General features: G+C 36.2%; 1 protein-coding gene across 10 annotated transcripts in view; it reads left to right on the forward strand.

Moving 5' to 3' along the window:
• The window catches only part of MFF (mitochondrial fission factor), a 31,184-nt gene extending 10,546 nt beyond the window's left edge, over positions 1 to 20,638 (forward strand). For 2 of the 10 annotated variants that reach the window (XM_045775284.2, XM_087864010.1), the window contains exons 4-11: positions 1,842 to 1,930; positions 4,478 to 4,552; positions 5,589 to 5,666; positions 8,960 to 9,118; positions 12,442 to 12,474; positions 14,011 to 14,070; positions 16,892 to 16,976; positions 19,784 to 20,638. In XM_045775284.2, coding sequence (XP_045631240.1) covers positions 1,842 to 1,930; positions 4,478 to 4,552; positions 5,589 to 5,666; positions 8,960 to 9,118; positions 12,442 to 12,474; positions 14,011 to 14,070; positions 16,892 to 16,976; positions 19,784 to 19,915 — 711 coding nt within the window. In that variant the 3' untranslated portion in view covers positions 19,916 to 20,638. The remainder of the gene's footprint in view (positions 1 to 1,841; positions 1,931 to 4,477; positions 4,553 to 5,588; positions 5,667 to 8,959; positions 9,119 to 12,441; positions 12,475 to 14,010; positions 14,071 to 16,891; positions 16,977 to 19,783) is intronic. The other 8 variants (XM_087864033.1, XM_087864012.1, XM_087864011.1 and 5 more) reach the window with 7 other exon arrangements.
• The last annotated feature ends 1,100 nt before the right edge of the window (positions 20,639 to 21,738 follow it).

Below are 21,738 nucleotides of genomic sequence, written 5' to 3' on the forward strand. Positions count from 1 at the left end.
AGGAATGGTTCTGATTTAGTAGAGAATTCATCTTGATCCCTGCAACATGGAAGAGCTATTCTCTAGGGAAAGCGAGCACAGCTGTGCAGTAGGTAGGAAGGCAGGGTTCCCTGAGATTCTCACAAATTAACTCCGTACTGCTCTCTGAATCAAGTGTACTTGATTGAGGAGGTGTTAACTTATATATATATCTCACCAGTATATGTATGTAAAACACCAATATATATATGTGCATATATAGCAATATATTATTAAGTTATGTGTATATATATATTTAAGTTGTATATAACTTAACACACACACACACACACATATATATATATATATATATATGTATATATATAGCTTTAAAGTAGTTTTTATTTTTGGTTTAACTGCAAAGGGCTCTTGCAGTAGGCTCCAGCCTGACTCCTTTTTTGTTTCTAGGAGTGTTTTTTTTTCTTTTGCTCAAGAGAGTAAATGGTTTATAACCCATAACCAAATCTAAACCATGCTCTGAAATTATGTACTATATAGTGTGGTTTTAAATTTTGTTGGCATGAAATCTGGATTTATTCTCCATTGAAGGTGCTTGTAACCTGCTGGTCTACTCTCAAGTCTTTAAAAGATCATCACTAGGTACTGATTTGCGTTTTTTAAAATGTTAACTTTTAAGTCCCTTAGTTCACATACCAATTGTCCTTTATAGTAAAGTTTACTTTTTTTTAAACAGCCATGAAGTTGCCATGGCTGTTTCTAGTTAAAAACAAAAAGAAAAAGAAAAACAAACTAAACAAACAGGAAAGTTAGTGATTGCCATTGTTCTATAATAAATATTACATTGCTCTGTAATAAACCACCTTAAGTGGCTTAAAACAAAAAGGAAAAGTCAGAATTTCATTTCGCTATTGGACCTGGATTCTGTGTGTGAAGAATTTGCAACTGACATAATGGGGTAACCTTGTTTCTGTTTTACAATATCTGGGTCTAAGCTAGGAAGTCTCAAAGCTAGGGATGACTTTGGATGACTCTACAGCCTGAGTCTACAATCATCTGACGGTTTACTCACATGTCTGTTGATACTGGCTCTTGTCTGGGAGCTCAGCTACAGTTGTTCTTGGGTGCACCCACACATCGCCTTTACATGTGAGTTGTGGGCATCTTCACATCATGGTGCCATTGTTCCAAACATGAACAGCGTAGGGAAGAAAGGCAGAAGGCTTATTGCTGTTTATGACCTAGTCTCAGAAGTCACATTGCATCATCTCTACAGCAGTCACCAGCCCACCCAATTTCAAAGTAAGGGAACATAAATCCTGTCCCTTATTGGAGAAGGTCAGTGATACATTCTGTAAGAAGAGCATGTGGGATGGGAGACTGTGGCTATTTCTGGAATGCCAAAAAGTTTAAGCTACTACCAAGGCTTTTTTTCACATATCCAAACAAATCTGAGTTTGTTTTAACCCCAGAAGCCTGGAACATTTGTTTGTAATACAAATACATCGCATTTCCTATAATATGCATGCCTTTAAAAACTGTTGTGAATTGTTCTTAATATAAGTGTATTATATAAATTACAATAAATAAAAATATAATTGTACCAAGTAAGACTGATACTTAAATAGAAACCAGAAGTAGTTTTTTTCAGGAGGTAAAGAAGCATTCCTAAGTTTATCTGCATTATAATAAGTAGGTTTTTTTGTTTTTATAACCTGTCTTTAGTACTCAGGCTTGGCAGCCATCTTGGTTATGTTCTTTGTAAATTTTGTGAATAGCCTTGGATTAAAGTTCTTTTGATGCTAAGTAGCTACTAGGCTACTAAGAATATTTTCTATTCCTCTCCCTTTCTTTGTGCCTTACAGATCCGTGCAGTTGGCAGGCTAAAAAGAGAGCGCTCTATGAGTGAAAATGCTGTTCGCCAAAACGGACAGCTGGTCAGAGCTGACTCCATGTGAGTAGAACCACTGAGCAGTGTATCTCTTTCATTAGTTTTCTCCATATATTCTCCCATCTTTTTCTAAATAATTTACTTATTTTTTTAACTCCCAAATATTAAAAAAAAAAGTATGTGTCAGTGCCTAAGAACCTGAGAAAAAAGCATATAATTCGCTTTTAAGCATTTGAATTCTATTTTACATTTACATCAATTTTACATTTTTGCAGTTATTTTTATAGCCTTAAAATATGTTGTGCGAACTTTCCAGTAGCATTATCCTCTTCTATGTGTATGGCAGAATTCTAGAAGTATGATTTACTTATTTTGGGAATTGCTTATAAAGTACACTTAAGAGAGATTGATAAAGTTAAGTGCCCAGTTCTGTGCAGCCTTCAAAAGTGTTTATCAGTATGTAAGTTGAAAAAACAAAACAAAAGGAAAACACTGTAAGTAAGTGTCTTTATTTTCAAGTTAATTTGTTATCAGATTGTTAACTAACCCTTCCAGCTCTGCTTCTAATGAGCTGTAGTAAACGATGTAGCTTAGGCAAGTGGAATTGTTGTACTTTTCTTGGATTATTGTTTAGCTCTGTGCCTACTGAGTCATTGAATTGTTAGATCCATTTCATCTTCCAAAAATACAAGTATGTTGTTTAAGGGGGTGTTTTTCATTTGGTTACACTATCATACTCTGATCTTAAAGCTACCCCACTATAAGGTGTTTTAGATCAGGCAGATGTTTTTTGTTGTTTCATTAAAATTAATGGGTTTTTACAGAGAAAATATCCCTTTAAAATCTGTTCAGAATTTTAAGTCTCAAATCCATTGGTGATTGTGGTTTTTTAAAAAGATGATTTAGATTGTTTATGTAAATTAATATATCTTCCTCATTACATTTTTGGTCATCATGAACCATATTGATGCCAAGCATCCTGTTATCTTCTCTGGGAACTGAACAGAATCAGGAGATAGTACACTTCTCTCAGAGTTTGCAAATCTGGATAAAAGCAAAACACTTAAATGTATATACAAATAAAGTAGAGCACAGTACAATAAACATTTGTGTTAAGGCACATCAAGTTCTAGTTTGGACCTGACCGAAGAATGTAAGGATGCAGAAGGGGCTTTGATGGGATTAGGCTCTCTCTTCTCTTGTGGTGGGTGCAAAGGAGAACTGTAACTGCTCCGATTTCTTGGAAAATCTTGAAATGTCTCCCAAAGTAGTTCTAGTTATTCTGTTATATAGGAAGACAGTAAGTGAAAATGAACATATCTGTCCTTCAGGAAATACCTGAAAAGTTCAACCGTTAACATGAAATTTTTTATGGTAGTTACGTTTCTCTGAAGATACCTGGTTGGCAGGGATGTCGGCTGGTCCACGAAATCCATTTTTCTAGAATATTTCCAGGTATATTACACAAATGGTAAAAAGGCTACAGAGTTGATGGCTAGGATCACTTCTCGATACTTAGTACTTATCAGAATGATTAAGCATACACCGAAGGGCTTTTGTCATGTTCATTTGTATTTTTTTCAAGGTAGCAAAGGCTTCTAATAAACTTTTCTGTTATATGAAGATGTGGCTTATTGTTTAGGTCTCTAATAAATTTGAAATTTCACTAGTGAGATAAAAACAGGACTATCTTAGTATAGCATCACTTCTGGTTTTTAAGTAACTATTGATAACTGAGTTGTGTTGAAGAGAAAGGAAACAGCTTTACTATGTTTGAAAACCAGCCTAGAGAGGTACAACTTAGAGTAGATGATTAGTTCATAGTATTTTTGTAGTTATCAATAACCTAAGTTCCTCATAACAGAGAAGATTAACAGAGTTAACTAATGTTTGCTTTCTTTTGTGTTTAAGTTGCCTTAATGGCACTTTCTAGATGTTAATAAAACTGAAAATCTCATGTTTCAATTTTTGGTGGTAAAAATAGCATGCATATTTAACTGTATATTTTCACAGTGAAATTTTTACATTACCATACTTACATTACCATACTTTTTTGTTATGTATGTTACCATGTCATGGTAAGGTACTTAACCATCTTTTTGTTAATGATGTAACCTTGCTTTTTCTTCCCCTACCATTATTAATTTTAAAATTTATAATTGAATTCATCTGTAAGAATCTACATGTAATTAACATTAGGAATTTTATATAATGAGCTTTATTATATATTCAGTGTTGGTAATGTGGTAACGAAGACATTGTTGATATAAAACAGCTACGTTTTACTTCCACTAATATAATTATCAAACTTTTGCTGTCTTTACCTGTTTTAGTCTCTTCTTTGTAATGTAGGATTAATTATGTGCCATTGTGCATGAACCTTTGCCTGCCTCCATTTTATTTTATTCCTTGGCTTTAAGAGTAGAAGTACATATAGACAAAACAGCAGGAGCACTGGTCTTTGTTTTCTTAATTGCTTTCAAGAGATAGTAGGATTGATTATTGTCCGCTATTGACATAAAAATAAATTCTGACCAGTAGACTTGTATCTAGCTTTTTCTTTCTGTTATAAAAGCTGAATATGTAAAAGAAGCATAATTATTATTTAAGGTGGCACAGATCAGATTCTGCCCCAAGAAATAAAATTTCAAGGTTCCAGGCACCGATTTCGGCACCGGAGTACACGTAAGATTCTATCTGCTCTGCTTTTCACAACTAGGAGTTGTTTTAATTTTGCAGGCTTATGTTATACTAATATTTCACCAAGTAATTATCATCATATAATACCCTAATGCTCTTACTGTTTGGCTTTTCAGTACCTGGGTTTTAGGATTTCTCAAATTGCCATCATAGACTTTGTTAAGGGGGGAAAAAAGACAACTAGACCAATTAAGGAAGTTATGTATGATTTGGAGTGTAATGGTGAAAGTAAAATGGAATAATTTGCTCATAAGGGTGAAGCATCCTTTTTTATTTTTTTTTATTTTGCTTTGGTTGGCATATTAGTTCTCTGTAGATTCAGTTTAACCAGGTTCGGTGATCCCAATCTTTTTTTCAATGTTAGCACACTATCTTTTCTTGCCTTACTTTCATCCAGAAGGAGAATGGGGTTTAAGAGTGATTTGTCATTAAGTTTGTTTTTTTTTTTTAATTCCATGGATGAAAGTAATGCTTAGAAGAATGTTTTGAGATCATTTAAACCCATTTTTTCTGTAAGTGTGACAGAACAAAGTGTGGGAGTGACTGACTTCTCATTGGAATACTTTAGCCTGCAGTAGAGGAATTCAATGGCCAATACAGTTCTGAAGCCACAGAAAATGATTTTTCTCCTATTCTGGTTTTCTTATTATGCTTCTAGGAATCAGGAAATTGCCATAGACAGTGGTAAAAAATAAGGTTTTCTATTTAAAATTTCAAGAGAAATGAGGCGCCTGGGTGGCTCATTTGGTTAAGCATCTGCCTTCGGTTCAGGTCATGATCCCAGGGTCCTGGGATTGAGCCCCGCATCAGGCTCCCTGCTCTGCAGAGAGCCTGCTTCTCCCTTTCCCTTTGCCTGCTGCTCCCCCTGCTTGCGCTCACTCTGTGTGTGTGTGTGTGTGTGTGTGTCTGTCAAATAAAATCTTTAAAAAAATGTTTTCAAGAGAACTGGTACAAAATTTGTGTTTCCATGAAAGTTTTTTCTCCCCCTTTTCACAATTTTACTTTTACTGTTTTTTGGAAGAGGTTGGAGCCTCACCAAAGAGGTTATACCCTCACAGTTTGAGAAACATTGTTCCTGTGAAAATCCTTGGGGAAAGAGGTACTTGACTTTGGACTGATATTTTAATAATGACATAGTTATGCCAAATAAATTTTCATTTAAATTTTAGTTCTCATAATTGCTAGTGTTGTTTACTTAACATTCATGTTGTAAGATTTCATATAGGCATGAGGTAGTTGTATTACTGATGAAATGACACGGTAAACATGAGTGCTTTCTTCAAAATTTCCTAATCTTTTGTAAAAGAAAAGTATAAAGTTGAGATTTTGCTGTTTTATATTACTTGGATCAGTTTATTATCTAAGTACATTTCTATTAAATTATTAATATTACAACATTTGCTTTAATAATCCCAGTGCCTTGGCAATATGTTAATTTTTTTGCTTTTCACAGTAGTTCACTTGTCAGAACAAAAAGTCACTACACCTTGGATGGATGAGTGGACAGAAATGAAAATCCTAAAAGCACTGTTTCCTTCCACAGCTGATACCAGTCAGTGGTGGACATTCCAGCTAGCATCATGATGATTGTTAAAATGGGCTTATTCTTTTTTGTAAATTTATTTGTAAAAAAATATCTGCAAGACCACTTGAAGCTTTAAAAAAGAAAAAATTACCGAGGTATTTATTGCTTCTAATTAAGGCCATTTTGGTCATTTGTGACTTAATCATTTGGTTCAACTGTAGATGGAAATAAATGTTAATCAAGGGCATTTAATCTATACATGAACTGCCCAAAGTGGTCAGCAGTTTTAAAAATAGTTCCTGTTCTGTTTTTGGTGTTTATGAAGTTATGAAGGATTACCAAATAGTGAAGAGTAAGTTAAATTTCTTACAAATCTTTGGAACTTTAACTTCTTTTGAGAAACAATGAGAAATCGAAATATGCTTTTGATGTTGGTCTTTGATGAAATAAATATCTTTACTAGTATTGATAAGGACTTAATTTCATCTTTTATCTTTCTACATAAGTATTTTTTATTAAGTTACAGTTGAGGATCATGTAAGTTTTTTTTCATTTGTTGTCATATTCCAATTTTCATATGATCATGCGTAGAATCTTAGAATCAGCAGAGATCTTATGGACTGTTTTTAAACTCAACCTTCTGTGCCTTCCCTCCTAAGAATTCTTTGCAGTTATTCTGAAATTAGTTTAGGCTTGACTACTTTACAAATGACCATCTGATTTCTTGTGTATGCACAGGAAATACTTACTTTTAGAACTTTAAATAAATAGTTCCTATTGCTTGTTTCTGACAGAATTATTTCTCTCAAAGGAAGTTACCCTTCTGTAATTTTTAGTGGACAAAAATCCGTCAAACTTTTGTCGTGAATTTGGATTTAGTTTATTGACATTGTTGCTCTAAGATTATAATTCTAAATATTGATTATTATAGTCTTTAATATAGTAGTGTGTAGCTAATGTATTTACTGATGCAGAATGATGTGAAGTGTTCGTTTTAAGCCCCAAAGTGCAAAGAGAAAAACTTCAATTATATGAGAATATTGTACTGGTTCGTCTTTTACAATTTAAGTAAATTTAGCCAAGTTTGTTGGCAGCTCTATCAAGAGAGTATAAGTTGGATTGTTTGTGTATAGTAATGCAGAACATGAATTCATTCTGCTCTCTCACAAAAAGCAAGAAGTTCAGGTTTTCCCATACTCCCTAAAGAGAAGGCTGAGTACAAGGCTAATACCTAGACGTTGTATCCCAGATAATACTGATTTTTTTTTACTCTTCTCGTATGCTCAATATGGGTTTGGCCAAGTGTCATGGGTCAGTTGGTAAGTTGGCTTATATATATTCCAGAATCTCTGGACAGACATTTAGGGTAATCATCTGTGAGCCTGTACCTGAAAATTTGCATTTATCTTGATGGCAATAGGCCAAATTCCTGTGGTGAATCGGCCCTAATAAATTAATTTCTCAATATGCCAAGATATGGCTTTGATCTTTCTCTTCTAAATAGTCTTTGGAAAACATGGCTTTCTTATTTATAATACTTCTCACTTTGGATCATCAAGACGTTCAAAGTTATTCACAAAATTGTGGATTTTGTTTTTATTTTTAATGTTCTGGGGACTCTGGAAATAATATTAGATGTCAGCTGCCATTTCAAAAATGATCCCACTTATGTTGTCGTTTCCAAACAAAAAGCATGTTAAGTTAGAAAAGATTACACAAGTCAAAATGAAAGATTTTTTCTCTTGTCAGTTGTTCACTCTCTGCTCCACTTTCATTCTTTTGGATGAAATACCCAAGGATGAGTTTTAGCCTCAGGGGTTTTCTCTGACACAGAGAAAAAGTGTTGAGCCCACATCCCAGGATCACAGTCCTTCTATTGCAACAAAGCCTCTTAACGTGACAAACCAGATGGCCAAGTCCTGGTATTACTTAAATACCTCACACAGCTGATCATGCCCTAACATCAAACTGCTCTCTGAAAATACACCAAGCTCAGGAGTTTATGTTAGAACTGTAAAATTGCTTCATTCAAATATGTTCAGCTTCTATGAAGCACTGGCAGTGGAGCCAAAGAAATTGTGACTCTCAGCTTGCACATGAGAGAACGATTAAGATTATGTCACCAAGAAGCCCAGAAATGGTTGTTTTACATCCATCTGGGTAATTTAAGAACTGTCTTGCCTCTGTTCACTCTCTGCACAGAATTGGAAGTAGTTTTATGTTTTAGTCATTTAGCTAGAGAACATATGCTTTAATATAATTAAGCTATCAAAATGCTTTTGTTACAGCTTTCTGAAACTTTAATTCATTTTTAATTTGCACATCATAAACCCAGCTTGCTTCATTGTCTTTGTTTGTGAAGTATTTGAAATGGCATTTTCATGGAATCATTTTGAGTCATGTGTTTGAACTCTGACACCAAATATTAGAACTCTCTGTCTTAATCTTCTCACCACCCATAAGTCACGGTGCCGTGTTGGTCGTTAGAGGTTTGATTGACTGGATCGGAATACATACATCGAGTAAAGAGTGACACTTCTGCAAAGCTCGGGGTTGAACCCACTGCTTGCTGGGGTTCTCTTCCCGCTCCAAAGTTGTTTTTGCTTATTCAGTTTGTTTAATATGATGTGTGAGGCTACACAGTCACAGATGTTGCATCGTAGCTGTTTTTTTAAAACAATTTAATAGGTTTATTAATTTGTTTGGTTTGACAGTTTTCATAGGGGAAAGTGAAGGGTGGGAAAAGGGACAAGGAAACTAAGATAATTCTTAAAATATTAAGTGTTTTGGGGAAACTGCTCAGCTGAAATTTTATAAAAATCTGACTTGAGTGTTTTTCTCTTCATTTGCTGTGCTTATGTAAACAGTGTGACACCATCGCCACAACAGGTTCGGGTCTGTCCTCCCCAAATGTTACCTGAAGATGGAGCTAATCTTTCCTCTGCTCGAGGCATTTTGTCGCTTATCCAGTCTTCCACCCGTAGGGCTTACCAGCAGATCTTGGATGTGCTGGATGAAAATCGCAGGTGATTGGCATCAGTGACTCTTGCTAGCTGTAATGCATATTTTTTTGGCTCCTTGTTAGTGGACTGTGGTGTCTTTCTTTTGTGTTTGCACCTTTGTCTCTTTCTAAGATGCGGTGGTTTAAAACAACTTGCTTTGCTTTCTTTTAATTTGAAATTATTGTCCAAAATTCACATTTCACAAGATTCTGTTAGCTTCTCTTCAGTCAGGGAGAGTATTCAGTTAATAGCTATATACAGGAAGCATAATGATTTTTTTCAAAGGCTTTGTTGACCTTTCTAAGTACTTGACTCCATTGGAATATGTGGAGGCCTACTATTGGATTGAGCATAGGATGTTGGACTGAAGCATACTGATTCTCTTTAGTAAGTCTTTTGATTGAATCATTTATGATACTAATGTGGTTGGATTAATGAAGCAAATCTGAGTAAGACTATCAGTGAAGCTGCCAGGACACTTTTTTACTTTCCTTTTAGCTACGGATTTCTAGGCCTGTACTGAAATCCCCAAGTGCTGTTATCTTTTTGATAATACTGATATTTTTCAGTATTTATAACTTCTCTCACTTCTGAACATCCCCAAGTGAAATCATTAGTAGTACACTTAGGCTTGCTCATACAAATTCTTTTTTGCCATTGTTTCAGATATTTTTTTCTGCCCTTGCTTTTTGGCATAGTGTGGGAAAAGTATAGGCAGTTTCATTTCAACTCCAAACATTTTATCTAGTGACTCGGTGAGTCAGTGTTTGAATTTCCATGGTCATTTTAGTAGACTCTTAACTTTTGAAGAGTTCCCAGTAAATGAAGCTGGTCCTTCCAGTAAACCTTGTTTCTTACCTTAGGAATTAATGTGTCTTGTGGCTCGCTTTGAACAAACTTTCTTGTTGAGTGCTTTTGATCCTCATACAAGCCTCAGAGGTTGTACCGTACTTCTTGAACACTTGTCTGTACCGTCGACTGGTGTTTCTAAGCCTTCCCAGGGTTAAATGCAGTGCTATGTATTTGAGCCCCAGTAACTTAAAGCTGCACCAGAAAGAGCTTAAAACAGAAAGCTCATAGCAGGGAAAAATTACATATACATGTATGTATATGTGTATTCATGTATATGTGTGCAGGTGTATATACCCCTCCCCAAGTGTTTAGAGGACTGTCTTAGAGTATTTGCATCCTGTAAGAAGCAGTGTGGTTCAGAAGAAAAAGCATGGATTCAGGGGGCCAGTCTGATTCGTCATGATCCGCCCCACTGGATAGCTAGCTGCATGAGGGCCTTGGACGAATTGCTTAGCTTCTCTGGGCCTCATTTTCTTCATCTATTCAAAAAAGAGATAGAGGGGTAATAATAGTATTACCTAGTTTTCTAGATTCTTGTAAGGACTCTTCCCCCACCACCACCATCTTTATTTAAGATATAAGTAATAATGGCCTCAATCAAATTCCTTATTTAGGGTCATGGCAGATGGTTCAACGATACTGAATATAAAGTACCTGGCACTTAAGAACTGATCTTCCCGAAGGCCTATTTTCTCCTCCCTCCTTAAAATAGTTTTATTCTTCACCAGGTATCCTCTTTCACTTTTTAATTACAGTAGGTCCTTAGAAGAGACCAGATTATGAGGTCAAATTATGTCATATCAAATGCTATTACAGTGAAAATATCTGAATGAGAAAGATATTTATAAATTCAATATAGATTAAGTAATTGCAACTTCACAAAACAGTCCTTCTCCATAATGGAAAAAAATTTTGCTTCAAGTTCAAAAATACAAAATCAGAAATCTTACTATTGTAGGATTTACTTTCTATTCTTTTATTATGAAAAACTGTTTTGAGCCCTAAATGAAGTTTTCTTTATTTTTTAATTGTAATGAATTGATAGCTTTAAAATCCGTTTTCTGAAAAGGAATGATCTTTTCTTGTTCACTTAAATGAGATTTTTAAAATTCATGAAGTAATTGTATTAATAATTCTTTGCTCCTGGATACACACCATTAGTTGTTACTTTGGACCCTGGAGGGTTAGATTCTTATTAGTCTTACTGGATGCTTTCATTATTGAAAGGGTTCCTTTTTTTTCTTTTTTTTTTTTTTTTTGTGATTGTATTTAAATTTCTTATGATCTAAATGTTGAATAAGATTTAATCAGAATTGTAAGTACCAAATCAGTTTTTATTTCTACAAGAGAACTGTCTGGCATGACTTTGCAGATACAAGAAGTAGGAATGTGAAATTTGGATAATGTTCTACTTGCATGATTATTAAAATAATACTGCTTATAAAATTTTAAGTGCTTTTATGTTCCTTGCTCTGTATATCATTTTTTCTTTTCTATTTTATTATTCTTGGTGGTTATGCTAATGCAGTATCCTATCTTTGGTCTTCTTGCCCTCACATTAGGTACAGTTAAATTAAGCTAGAACTATTTGGCAGAAAGAAAGAAAGAAAGAAAAAAAAAACCTTCCTGCTTGCCTTATTATCATAAAAAAATGCGGATTCACAGTTGCTTGATGGAAGAACGATTTTTAGTAGACACTTTAAGGAACACTGTGGAAAGGCCTATGTACTATATATTTGTTTTCTCCTCTTAGGAGAACTTATTTGATTTAAAACCAAGCTCCACATGGAGACAAAGCTAAATCCTTGGTACGCACTAGAAAAGTTTATTTACACAGGTCAGTGCTGTGCATTTGGAAAATTGATGTATCAAAAATTTAAATGCTATTCTGTTATGATTTAGTCCTTGGCTGGTCAGGAAATGCTCATGTCTCCTGACATCTGCTAGACCTCCATATCTCATTCTCCAGTGCAAAATATTAACATTAAAAAAAGAAACTTAATTCTCATGTAAGAACATTATTTAAATATCAGCAGATTAGTCATGCTTAGCATGCTTAAGTTTTATTTTTAGAAGGAGCTTGATTATTTTTATGCAGTTTTTTCCGAGCAGATTGTATTGGCTTTGAGTGAATAGAATATGAAACCATTGTGTAAATAATTGATATTTTTGCAAGTATGCATATAAATATATTACTGTTTATTCACCATAGCGGTGTCCATTTTTTAGTGAAGAAGCACATACTTTATTAAGTCAGAGCATTTATTTACTCAAAAATGTTAATATAAAGTTAACGCTAGAATTTGGAGAGTCTTGGATCTCTTTCCCTTTTGCTCCTTTAATTACAAAACCTTATTGTCGAACATATTATCAAACTAAAAAGATTTTTTTAATGTATTAAATCATTTATGGTAGAAAGTGGTACTTGAATGAAGTTGCTAACTTTGCCAAATACCTGTCTAATTTACTTTTATATTATATGTGTCAATTGCCAGTGTGAGAAGACAAAATGAAATACGTTGTGAAAGGTAACTGTATTATTTTCTGGCTCTGCATTATAAAAGGGAAATCTCTGTGGTGGAACATGGTGAATATGGCAGATCCGCTTGAACATACCAGTATGCATTTTTAAGAAGAGCGTGAGGTAGCGCCCAGCAGGGGCTTATTTAGTTGACAGTTCTCCTGTCAGTGTAACTCGAGATTGTAGTGAAGTAAGTTTTCCTAATGCCACAGAGTGAATATATAAGTAGGATGGGACGATTTCAAAACCTGTTTCAGGCATATGTGATTTCTCCTGTTCTTTATTTAGCCAACGTGATAGAAGTCTAACATGTCTCCCCCCAAAGTTTCTGAATCTCTTATCCTCTAGGCCCCAGAAATTTCTTTAAGCACCAGTAGTGCCTTTAGGAAATATACAAGCTAAACATTAAAATTTCCTTGTATGAATTAACTGGGCAGAAAATAGTGATTTGTATTGTAGCCAAAATTCTTCATTAGCTGTACCAACTTAGAGAAAAAGCTACTTCGTTTGGTATTAAATGTTTACTATAATTAAGTATTGCCTTGATACTTCTAATTCAGGCAAGAACCTCATCAGTACTTAGATAATGAGACGTTTAAAATAGAAGGTAATAATTCTTAAAATCCTTTATGGACCCTATAGCTAGCCTCCTTTCTCTGGTTGGTAAATGTTGCTGATTACACAGAGAGCTTTCGTTTTCTGATTTTAAAAATGAAATTTATTGAAAAGGTTACTGCTTACCTGGGTAGAGAACTAACTGTCCTCTAGAACCCAAGTATGTACTGACACTGACGAAAGTCCGCACAAAGTTTTCCAGGGCACCTTAGTCTTCATTCCCAGCAGCCCTGTCTGTCACTCCTGGTTGTCTCAGGATGAGACTCACACTTGATCGTACTTCTGTGGTGTGCCAGAGCGTACCCCTCAGAGCCGGTGCCCTGATCGCCTCAGCTCCACAACCAAGGCTTGCAGCTTTGCTCTCGAGAGCCGAGGTTTGAATGAGACAGAGCTACATTTAAGATATCAGGCTTGAATCAAATGATTGAGGTGGGAGGGAAGGAATTGTGGGAAATGGGAGTTACTTGAAATGTTTAGTTTTTGAGACAGGGCTGTTGTTATCAGACGAGCAACCACGACCATGCAGGTGCTACTAACTGGTTGTTGACATGCTTCTAAAGTGGCTGGTGATTTTCTTTTTCCAACTAGAAAAGAGAAATTAGACTTTTTAAACAGGGTTGTCCTCTGTCTTGAATTTCATAAAGTAAAAGAACTGGCACCAAAGGAAATTTTTTGACGTGTGTGTGCTATCTTGTCACACAAGATCGATCCCTTTTGCGTTTTAACCCATGGTGAAACATTAAATTTATGAAAATCAAGAGAGGCCATGTGATACAAAGATTTTTAAAGTATTTGCAAATTATTATATTGTATTGCAACATACAATATAATCCTATTTGACATTTTTTTGTCTTGTTTTTGCTTTTATTTTATTACTTCTCTGTTTCCTGATTCTGTCTTGTGCCTTCTCCCGCAAAACCTGCCTTAGACCTGTGTTGCGTGGTGGGTCTGCTGCCGCCACTTCTAATCCTCATCATGACAACGTCAGGTAAATTTTGAGACTTTGTAATTATCAGGGTAAATAGTTCGCTGGATTTGTATTTTGCAGGACATAATGCGTGTAGTAGCCATGCCTTTATATTATAGCTTGAACTTCTACAGTTTTCCTCTCTGAGTACATCCTGCTCTTCTCTGAGAACAGCCAGCCTAGTCATTCATGACGCTTGCCTACTACAGGATGAAGCAAAATGCTTGGCAGTTATGGTACCATGGGAACATGTGAGGTATTTTATTTAAGTACAGTTTTAGGAGCTTATAGAGGATCATGCTGAAACACAGAAAAAGTCGTCTTAAATCTTGTTTTATGTGCATCATCTTAATTGTTGCCAGGGGTTCTGTCTCCCATTTCCTTTTTAGTTAATTGTAGTGTCACTTGCAGTGTGTAGAGAAACCTTTGTGTAGGCGTCCTCTTAAATTGGGGGAAATCAATGTCCACAATCTAGAAAGCTCAGTGTTTAAAAAAGGAATGTAGTTTGAAGAGTTTTTGTCATCTGTTGATTTAAGCTTTTCCCTCTTATTTTTGCCCTTTTAGCTCTTTAAGACCTGCGTCTCAGCCTGAGTAATTATTTCTTCCTGTCATGCACAAGGACAGATAGAATGGCACATAGGAATTCTTAGGGTTCTGAGGTGCCCAAATCCCCATTTCCCATTTTCTGGGGAAAAGAAAATTGGTTGGTATTCACAAATACCATTACTGTTGTTTTTTCAGAGCTAATTTTGTTAATTTTAAGCAGAAATGTATGATCTGTTGCAGTAGATTTGAAACTGTCAGCATTATTTCTATGATGAGAGGAACCTGGCACACTGATTTTTAGGCAAGAGAAGAGGGAAACATCAGTTTCTTAATAATACTGAATTCAGGTCAGAGAAATTGCAGCGTGTGTCCTTAGTGGTCCCTTACCACTTTGCTGACTGGTTTCTTTCACAGTATTAATTCAATCCATTGTAAGTTTACTTTTGAATATCTCCCCGAAGTTGGAACTTACGTTTGTGATCCTTTTCTCTTTCTGTGAAAGAACTTTCAGTCTGTGATTTGACTTAGCATTTCTTAGTTTTTAGTTCTGATAAATACAGCTTTTAGTTTAAGATACACCTTAAAGTAATGTTTTTTTCTGTTGTATGTTCAGTTATATAGGTGTAAAGCCTTTTGCCATATCCTTAGATTTCTTTGCAAATGAAGATTTCCTTTACAGATGTTTAACACCTTACTTAATTCAAGACTTAAGTTGAGTAATCCCTGTCACTCACTTCCTTCTCTATGTTCAGCCTAGGTCCCTTTAACCTTCGAAGTCATTGCTTTTTTTTTTTCCCCCCTCCCCAGTTTATATCTCGTAGGTAATCTCAAGGAAATAGAAGAATTTTATTTTGAAGATCAAGTGTAGAGAAGAGGAATCGTCAACCCTTATTTTCTCCTCTAATCTTTTAATAATTCTGTCTTAACGTTTAAAAGAATAATTAACTCAGATATTTATAAACCCATAGTCCCAGCATCTACTCACTTAGCTCACCTCACTGATGCAGTTGCTCTCAGTCTTCCAAGATATTTACTCTTACAATGAAGGAAAGAGTGGTTAAATAAGAAAGCAAGTTCATTTCTCCATAAAAGGAACATTTAGAGATTTTTCTAGATTATCTGGAGTCAGTGCACGCCATCAGTCCTTGAAACTACAACACGTAGAGTTATCATCAGTGTTCAGAATGATGACACTGGCTGGGAGCACACTGAAAAAATAAAAAAATAAATTCTGTTCCACATACTTTATTAAATTTTCAACAGCATATGAAACGAAAGGATTTTCTGAATAGACTTGTCCTTAACATGTCTGGATGAAAACTGTAATTCTCTTCGTACCCCTTTGTGTGGTAATGTGCTTTCTGTAATGGGAACTTGCTTGAAAGGTTAGAATATATAATCCATGTGCCAACCCTCTGTGAATTACAAAAGAGTTACTTTTTAATTCAGTTTATTTATGTTCTCCTCATTCAGGAAAGTTACTATGCCATGTACTGAAATAACCATACAGGATTAAAATAGTGAGGATATAAACATGTGAGGTGAATTGTATGGCATGTAAATTATATCTCAGTTAAGCCATTAATTAAAATAAGCTTAAGAAGTGGAAATCCAGGCAAAGGGGAAAGAATAGCAGTTGTGTGTATTTGTTTCTCAGAGGTTTATTGTCATGCATTTAAAAATCAGTGCTCTTTTAGAAGTAACTGTATTTGCAAAAGAAGTATTTCTTAATGGGCTTTCTCTGGAGTTGTTCTTAGTGGCTTTCCAGTACTGCTTTATACACAGCCTCTTAATGATTTATCATTGAGCCAGTTCTGGATCTGAACATAGTGACAGGATGTACTCAGGCGATTTTATAATTGCTTCTGTGGGAGACACAGTCGAGATAGTAATTAGAAATAAGTAGAGAGTGGAAATGGCAAGAGAAAAGGCAATAAGAAGAGGAGGAGAAATAAAAAATATCTCTTATTTTTTAGCTAGTTTACTTTGTGTTCCCTACCAGTGAGTCTCAGCAGGGACTCCCGTGGAGGTACATACGGACATGAGTTTGTGGAAGAATTATGCATTGTTATATCTTAGAGTGGCAGCTTTTAAATCGTTGCTCAAAATACTTTTGCTTTTTCCTCTGCTTTCTTTTGTTAGTATCAATTCAGATGGTAAAATATTTTAGTAATTCATATTGTGAAATATCGGTCTTTTGAACAGTTCTTTGAGCATTACCCAACACATGACGTGACTTGCCAGATACTCTTAGTTATTCCAATACTAAATTGTATTTTTGTTTCTCATCTGCTAGGCATGGCATGTCACATCTAGATACAACAATTGAAGGAACTTCGGACGACATGACTGTTGTAGATGCAGCTTCGTTAAGACGACAGGTAGTTAACATACCAAATAAGATGTAATCCTAAATTATAGTCATACAATACTTTAAATGATAATTTTTTAACATTTTATCGTTTTCTCTCCTGTGGAACCCATGAACCGAAATATTTTATGTGTCATGCTGTTTAATAAGTCATAATTGACGTTTCCATTTTTTAAAAAAGATTTATATATTTATTTATTTAAGAGAGAGTGAGCGAGAGCAAACATGGGGTGGGGAGCAGAGGGAGAGAGAAACTTTAGCGGACTCCTCGCTGAGCTCGGAGCTCGACGCAGGGCTCCATCTCACGACCCTGAGGTCATGACCTGAGCTGAAACCGAGGGGTGGATGCTTAACTGACTGAGCCACCCAGGGGCCCTGACTTTTCCATTTTGATTAAAGATATATTAAACCACCATTTACATGTTTTGATCAGCAGAATACAGTATCACCAGAATGGATTGGTATAATTCTGGCCGATAACAAAGAATCTTGGCATTTTAGCAAACTGGTATAGTTATAAATTGCTTGTTTGACTTTGAAATGCAGAACAGTCACTTTGGGGACCTGTGTTACTCTGTTTCAGAATTCTGTTTTGGAAATCACTGCTTTGCACAGTGTCTTTATAAACACAGTTCTTGTGTTCAATGAAAAGTCTTATCTTGGAACTATAATTGCATACACACATTTTTAATATGAGTCCCTCAGCCTCTAGAATCACACAGATGCACACATGTGGAGAAGGGGTAGTCAGTGTTTTAATTGTGTCTGTGCCAAGTAGATGTAGAGGACAAGTGAATGAAATAAAGTATTTCTAAGATGAAGAAACTAAATATTTTAGCATAAGAATAAATCAGAATATCATTTTAAAGGTTTAATATAATAAAAGGATATATGAAGCAAATACTACTTTTTATTTTGAGTCTCACTTATTAAAACAAATGGATGCTATATTATAAGTTCTCACATATTTCCTTATACTTATTTATACCTTGCCTATCGAAGGAAGGGGGTTTCTTTCGCATTTGTCATTGAACTCAGCATTACACCAACAACCTTGCCTTCCTGAAAATGTTATGAGAGCTTCAAAGTTTTAACAACATCCATTCAATCCTTAGCTTAGAGGGTGAAGGAGTAGAGGACAAAGATAAAGTCATTATAAACAAGTCACACACATTCTGTGAGAATTTAAAAGTAGCAGAAAGCCAGCTGGGAAACTGTGAGTTTCTGAGATCAATAACAAAACGGAGTCCCAAGATTCTACAGAATTCCCATTCGTGCCCCTGGAGGCGTTGGAAGCTACTGCTTCTGCAGCTGTCTTTGCCCTGTTGCCAAGGCGGAAGCTCAACAAGCTGCATCCACTAAGTCTAGTCTAGGGATGAGGGACTCATCCTCGTGTAATCCACGATCAGGGCGGAGTATTCAAAAGCTGCCTGGTGTTGATACTTCTCAGATGAACCCAGATAAAAATATTGACATGGCTCAAGATCAATGACAATTTGTTTCATTGACAATAAAATGGATTGTTTAGTGTAAGAACCTTATATCCCATGGGACCAAATAAGCCCTTCTTGTTGGGAATGGTTGGGAGAAGGTAATCTTTATGTCCTCCTTTTTTTTTTTTTTTTTGTACTGAATTGGCCCCAGGAGAAAAATGGTTGCTCAGCACTGATCAAAAGTGAAGTGCTTTTTCAGAGTGTTAAAATGGTTATCTCCACACCTCCATGTCTGGTTCTTCCAATAGACTCCCATTCCTGGCCCCACCCACTCCACACCCCCAATTTGGAGTTCTCAGTCCTTGAAATGCTAAGGATTCTACATTATGAAAATTCTCCTCCTTCAACCTCTCTGATACAATATTAGTAATCCCTATTGCTTTTATCATGTGTTTTTACATAGGTGTTGCAGGTCAGACTCCCCAGAAAGCAGATTCTGAGATGAAGGTTTGCACATAGAGAGCTTTCTGGGGAGTGCTTCTGAGGTGACCACCTTCAGGGGAAGGAAAGGAAGCAGGATTGGGCAAGAGGGGAATGTTGGGCTGCAGTGTCGTCAGAACAAGGGCAGCATGCGGCCAGCCTCCTGTGGAGCTCTGCAGCTGGGGTGACCCTTCAGAGTTGGAACTAGGGGCCTGTGCCTTTCACCCCACCACTAACCAGTTATTGGATGCATGCTGCCGCCCTAGTAAAGGAGCATAAGCGTGGGCAAGGCAGTCGTTCAGCCCAGGGCTGTGCACAGTAAGGACCAACAGCCGAGGGCAGAGTGCTGTCATCCAATGACACTCCTAGCAGCTGGAGAATTACTAGCCTTTCAGTCCTGCAGGGTCTGGGTGGCAGAGCACAGGGCCCGCTGTAATAGGTTATTTTAGGAGATTCTCCCAGACACTCAGAGAGTGTACGGAGAAGGCAATTAAAGCAGGTTAAAGATGAACAACTGAAGCTGAGTGACAGAAGCTTCTAGAAAGGAGCAGGAGCCCCTCATCCTGTCTGCTGTGCTAGGCCTGCCTAAATGTGTACTTGGTCTTTTCGATCAGAATAACACACAATTGATGCAATAGTTTCCTCGCCCCACATTGAATCAAGGAAGGAAAATACACTTTTTCTGACTCAGAAATTTGGAGAAGGGAACAGCAGAAGATTATTTCAGTGAATTTAAGCTTTCATGGGTAACATTTTTTCTACATTATAGTTTATTTTGCTCCCAAAGAAACTCACCATGTTTATAAGAATTCTTTTGAAAAATCACACTGCTTTATAAGAACTTAACTGCTCTGTGCATTAAAGTTTCTCTTTTGTTTGTTGTTGTCGTTTGTTTTCCACTTAGATAATCAAACTAAATAGACGTCTGCAACTTCTAGAAGAGGAGAACAAAGAGCGTGCTAAAAGAGAAATGGTCATGTATTCAATTACGGTAGCGTTCTGGCTGCTTAATAGCTGGCTCTGGTTTCGCCGCTAGAGGTAACCTCAGCTCTCAAACATATTGTCTCAACAGCTGGAAATATAAAGAATTTGCAAACTTCTTTGTTTCTGTCTTTGCATTGTATGCCGTTTTATAGTCCATGCCCTGAACATGTATTTCTTCCGGAAAGGAGGGGGGAAGGACTGATACTTGCAGAAGTCAAGGTATATTCTCTCAGCTGGAGTCACTTTTAAGCAGATCTGCAGTAACAAACACCTACTTAAAATTCTCCCTTTGCATGTTTTGTAAATAGGCTCTAGGTTGTTTGTTTTTTTAAGGAATTTTTGCCTCATCAGCCCGCACAATTAATTCTCTGAATGGGAGAGAGAGTGCATAGGGAATGGATGTAGAAAAGTATCTGTAGAAGAAAAATGCTGCTTTATTTTGTCCTGTTTTCAGACACTGTTAGATTGAACAGTTTTGTTAATGGACACTTTTGCATTCACATTTCAACATTAACACTTCTGAAGTCATGGTCTGGTGTCAGATTTGATAAAGTCAAGGCACTTCATGTTTTCCAGTCACCTTCATTAAGGTAATTCCTAACATTTCCAGCAGTTTATCTAATATGTGTGTAAAATGTGCGTTCTTATTTTTATTTTAGTTTTGCAGATGATTTTCTATAAAGTATGTTTTTACTAAGTCCCTGTGTGAATGATTTAAAAAGCTACAGAATAAGGTACAAATGTAGTGTATTTAATAAACTGTCAACTAAAGCAATGTTTGTCTATCGAAAAATTTTATTTCATCATATTGTGATGTGAGCTGTATTTCATATCATATTAGCATTAACGAACCCGAGTCTTCCTGTCTCAGGAGGAGGTAATGCAGCTAATGACTTGGCTGGTAGCAAGAACTACCGTGTTTCCTTTCCGATTTCCATCCTGGCAGCAGCAGGTGCTGGTGGCATTACAGGTGGCTTTCTAAGTCGTGGTATCAAGTGCTTCAGATGAAAACAGTTTGAGTTGTGTGTGCTTTTTGCATTGTAGTATTTAGCTAAGATACTAAATCTCGTGAGCTTTAAGTGTACCAATGAAACCAAATCCTGGGAGCCTTTAGCTCTCAGAATTATCCCCCCCCCCCACCCATGCCGTGTTCAGAAACAGATAGAATTTTAGTTAGATGTAGTATTCGCCACACATCTTCAGTTTCTCTCTACCCAGGTGGTCAGTTTTAGGAAAGGTAGCTGAGGGAAATTCCTTAGATAGAGGTAGATTTAATGTTTCTGTTCTTGCTTCTCCCCTCTCCTTGCAAAATAGAATACTTAGAGGAAGGATTCTTCTCTTTGCTTCCTAGAATTTATCATGAGTTTGATGACATTTTTTTTTACCCATGAAAATCTTCTGCCTTTTATAACAGCCTAATGATGTGATTATATTAATTCTAGCTGTGTATAGATATATAGATATCACAGAGTAATTTCTGAGTGATCCTCCCAATTGAAACCACAAGAATAATAAAAATGATGGATAAAATTAGCACTTCTTTTGCTGGGCAGGCATGAAGAGGATTCTGCTAGGGCCAAAAATGAAATAAAGCAGGAATTCCAGGAGATAAGCAAATACAAAAGCTGTTTTTTCTCCTGTTAATTTATTCTAAACCGTGGAGACCTAGAACTTTCTCCCTTAGTGGCTATGCAGGGGGCAGGAAAATACAGTCCATGTCTTAGGCAAGGCACTAGCTGTGACAGGAAATTCTGCATGAAGCTGTGACCCCAAAAGACTACAGCCTCAGTGAAAGGGTTAATAGGAAATCAACTTACCACCCAAAGGGGGACAATAAAGTCTTCGCCTTGTCACACATCTAAAAAATAGCAGAGC

This window comes from Ursus americanus, chromosome 1 (genome assembly GCF_024610735.1).
Source record: "Ursus americanus isolate L20-20 chromosome 1, mUrsAme1.1.p, whole genome shotgun sequence".
Classification (NCBI taxonomy): Eukaryota; Metazoa; Chordata; class Mammalia; order Carnivora; family Ursidae; genus Ursus; species Ursus americanus.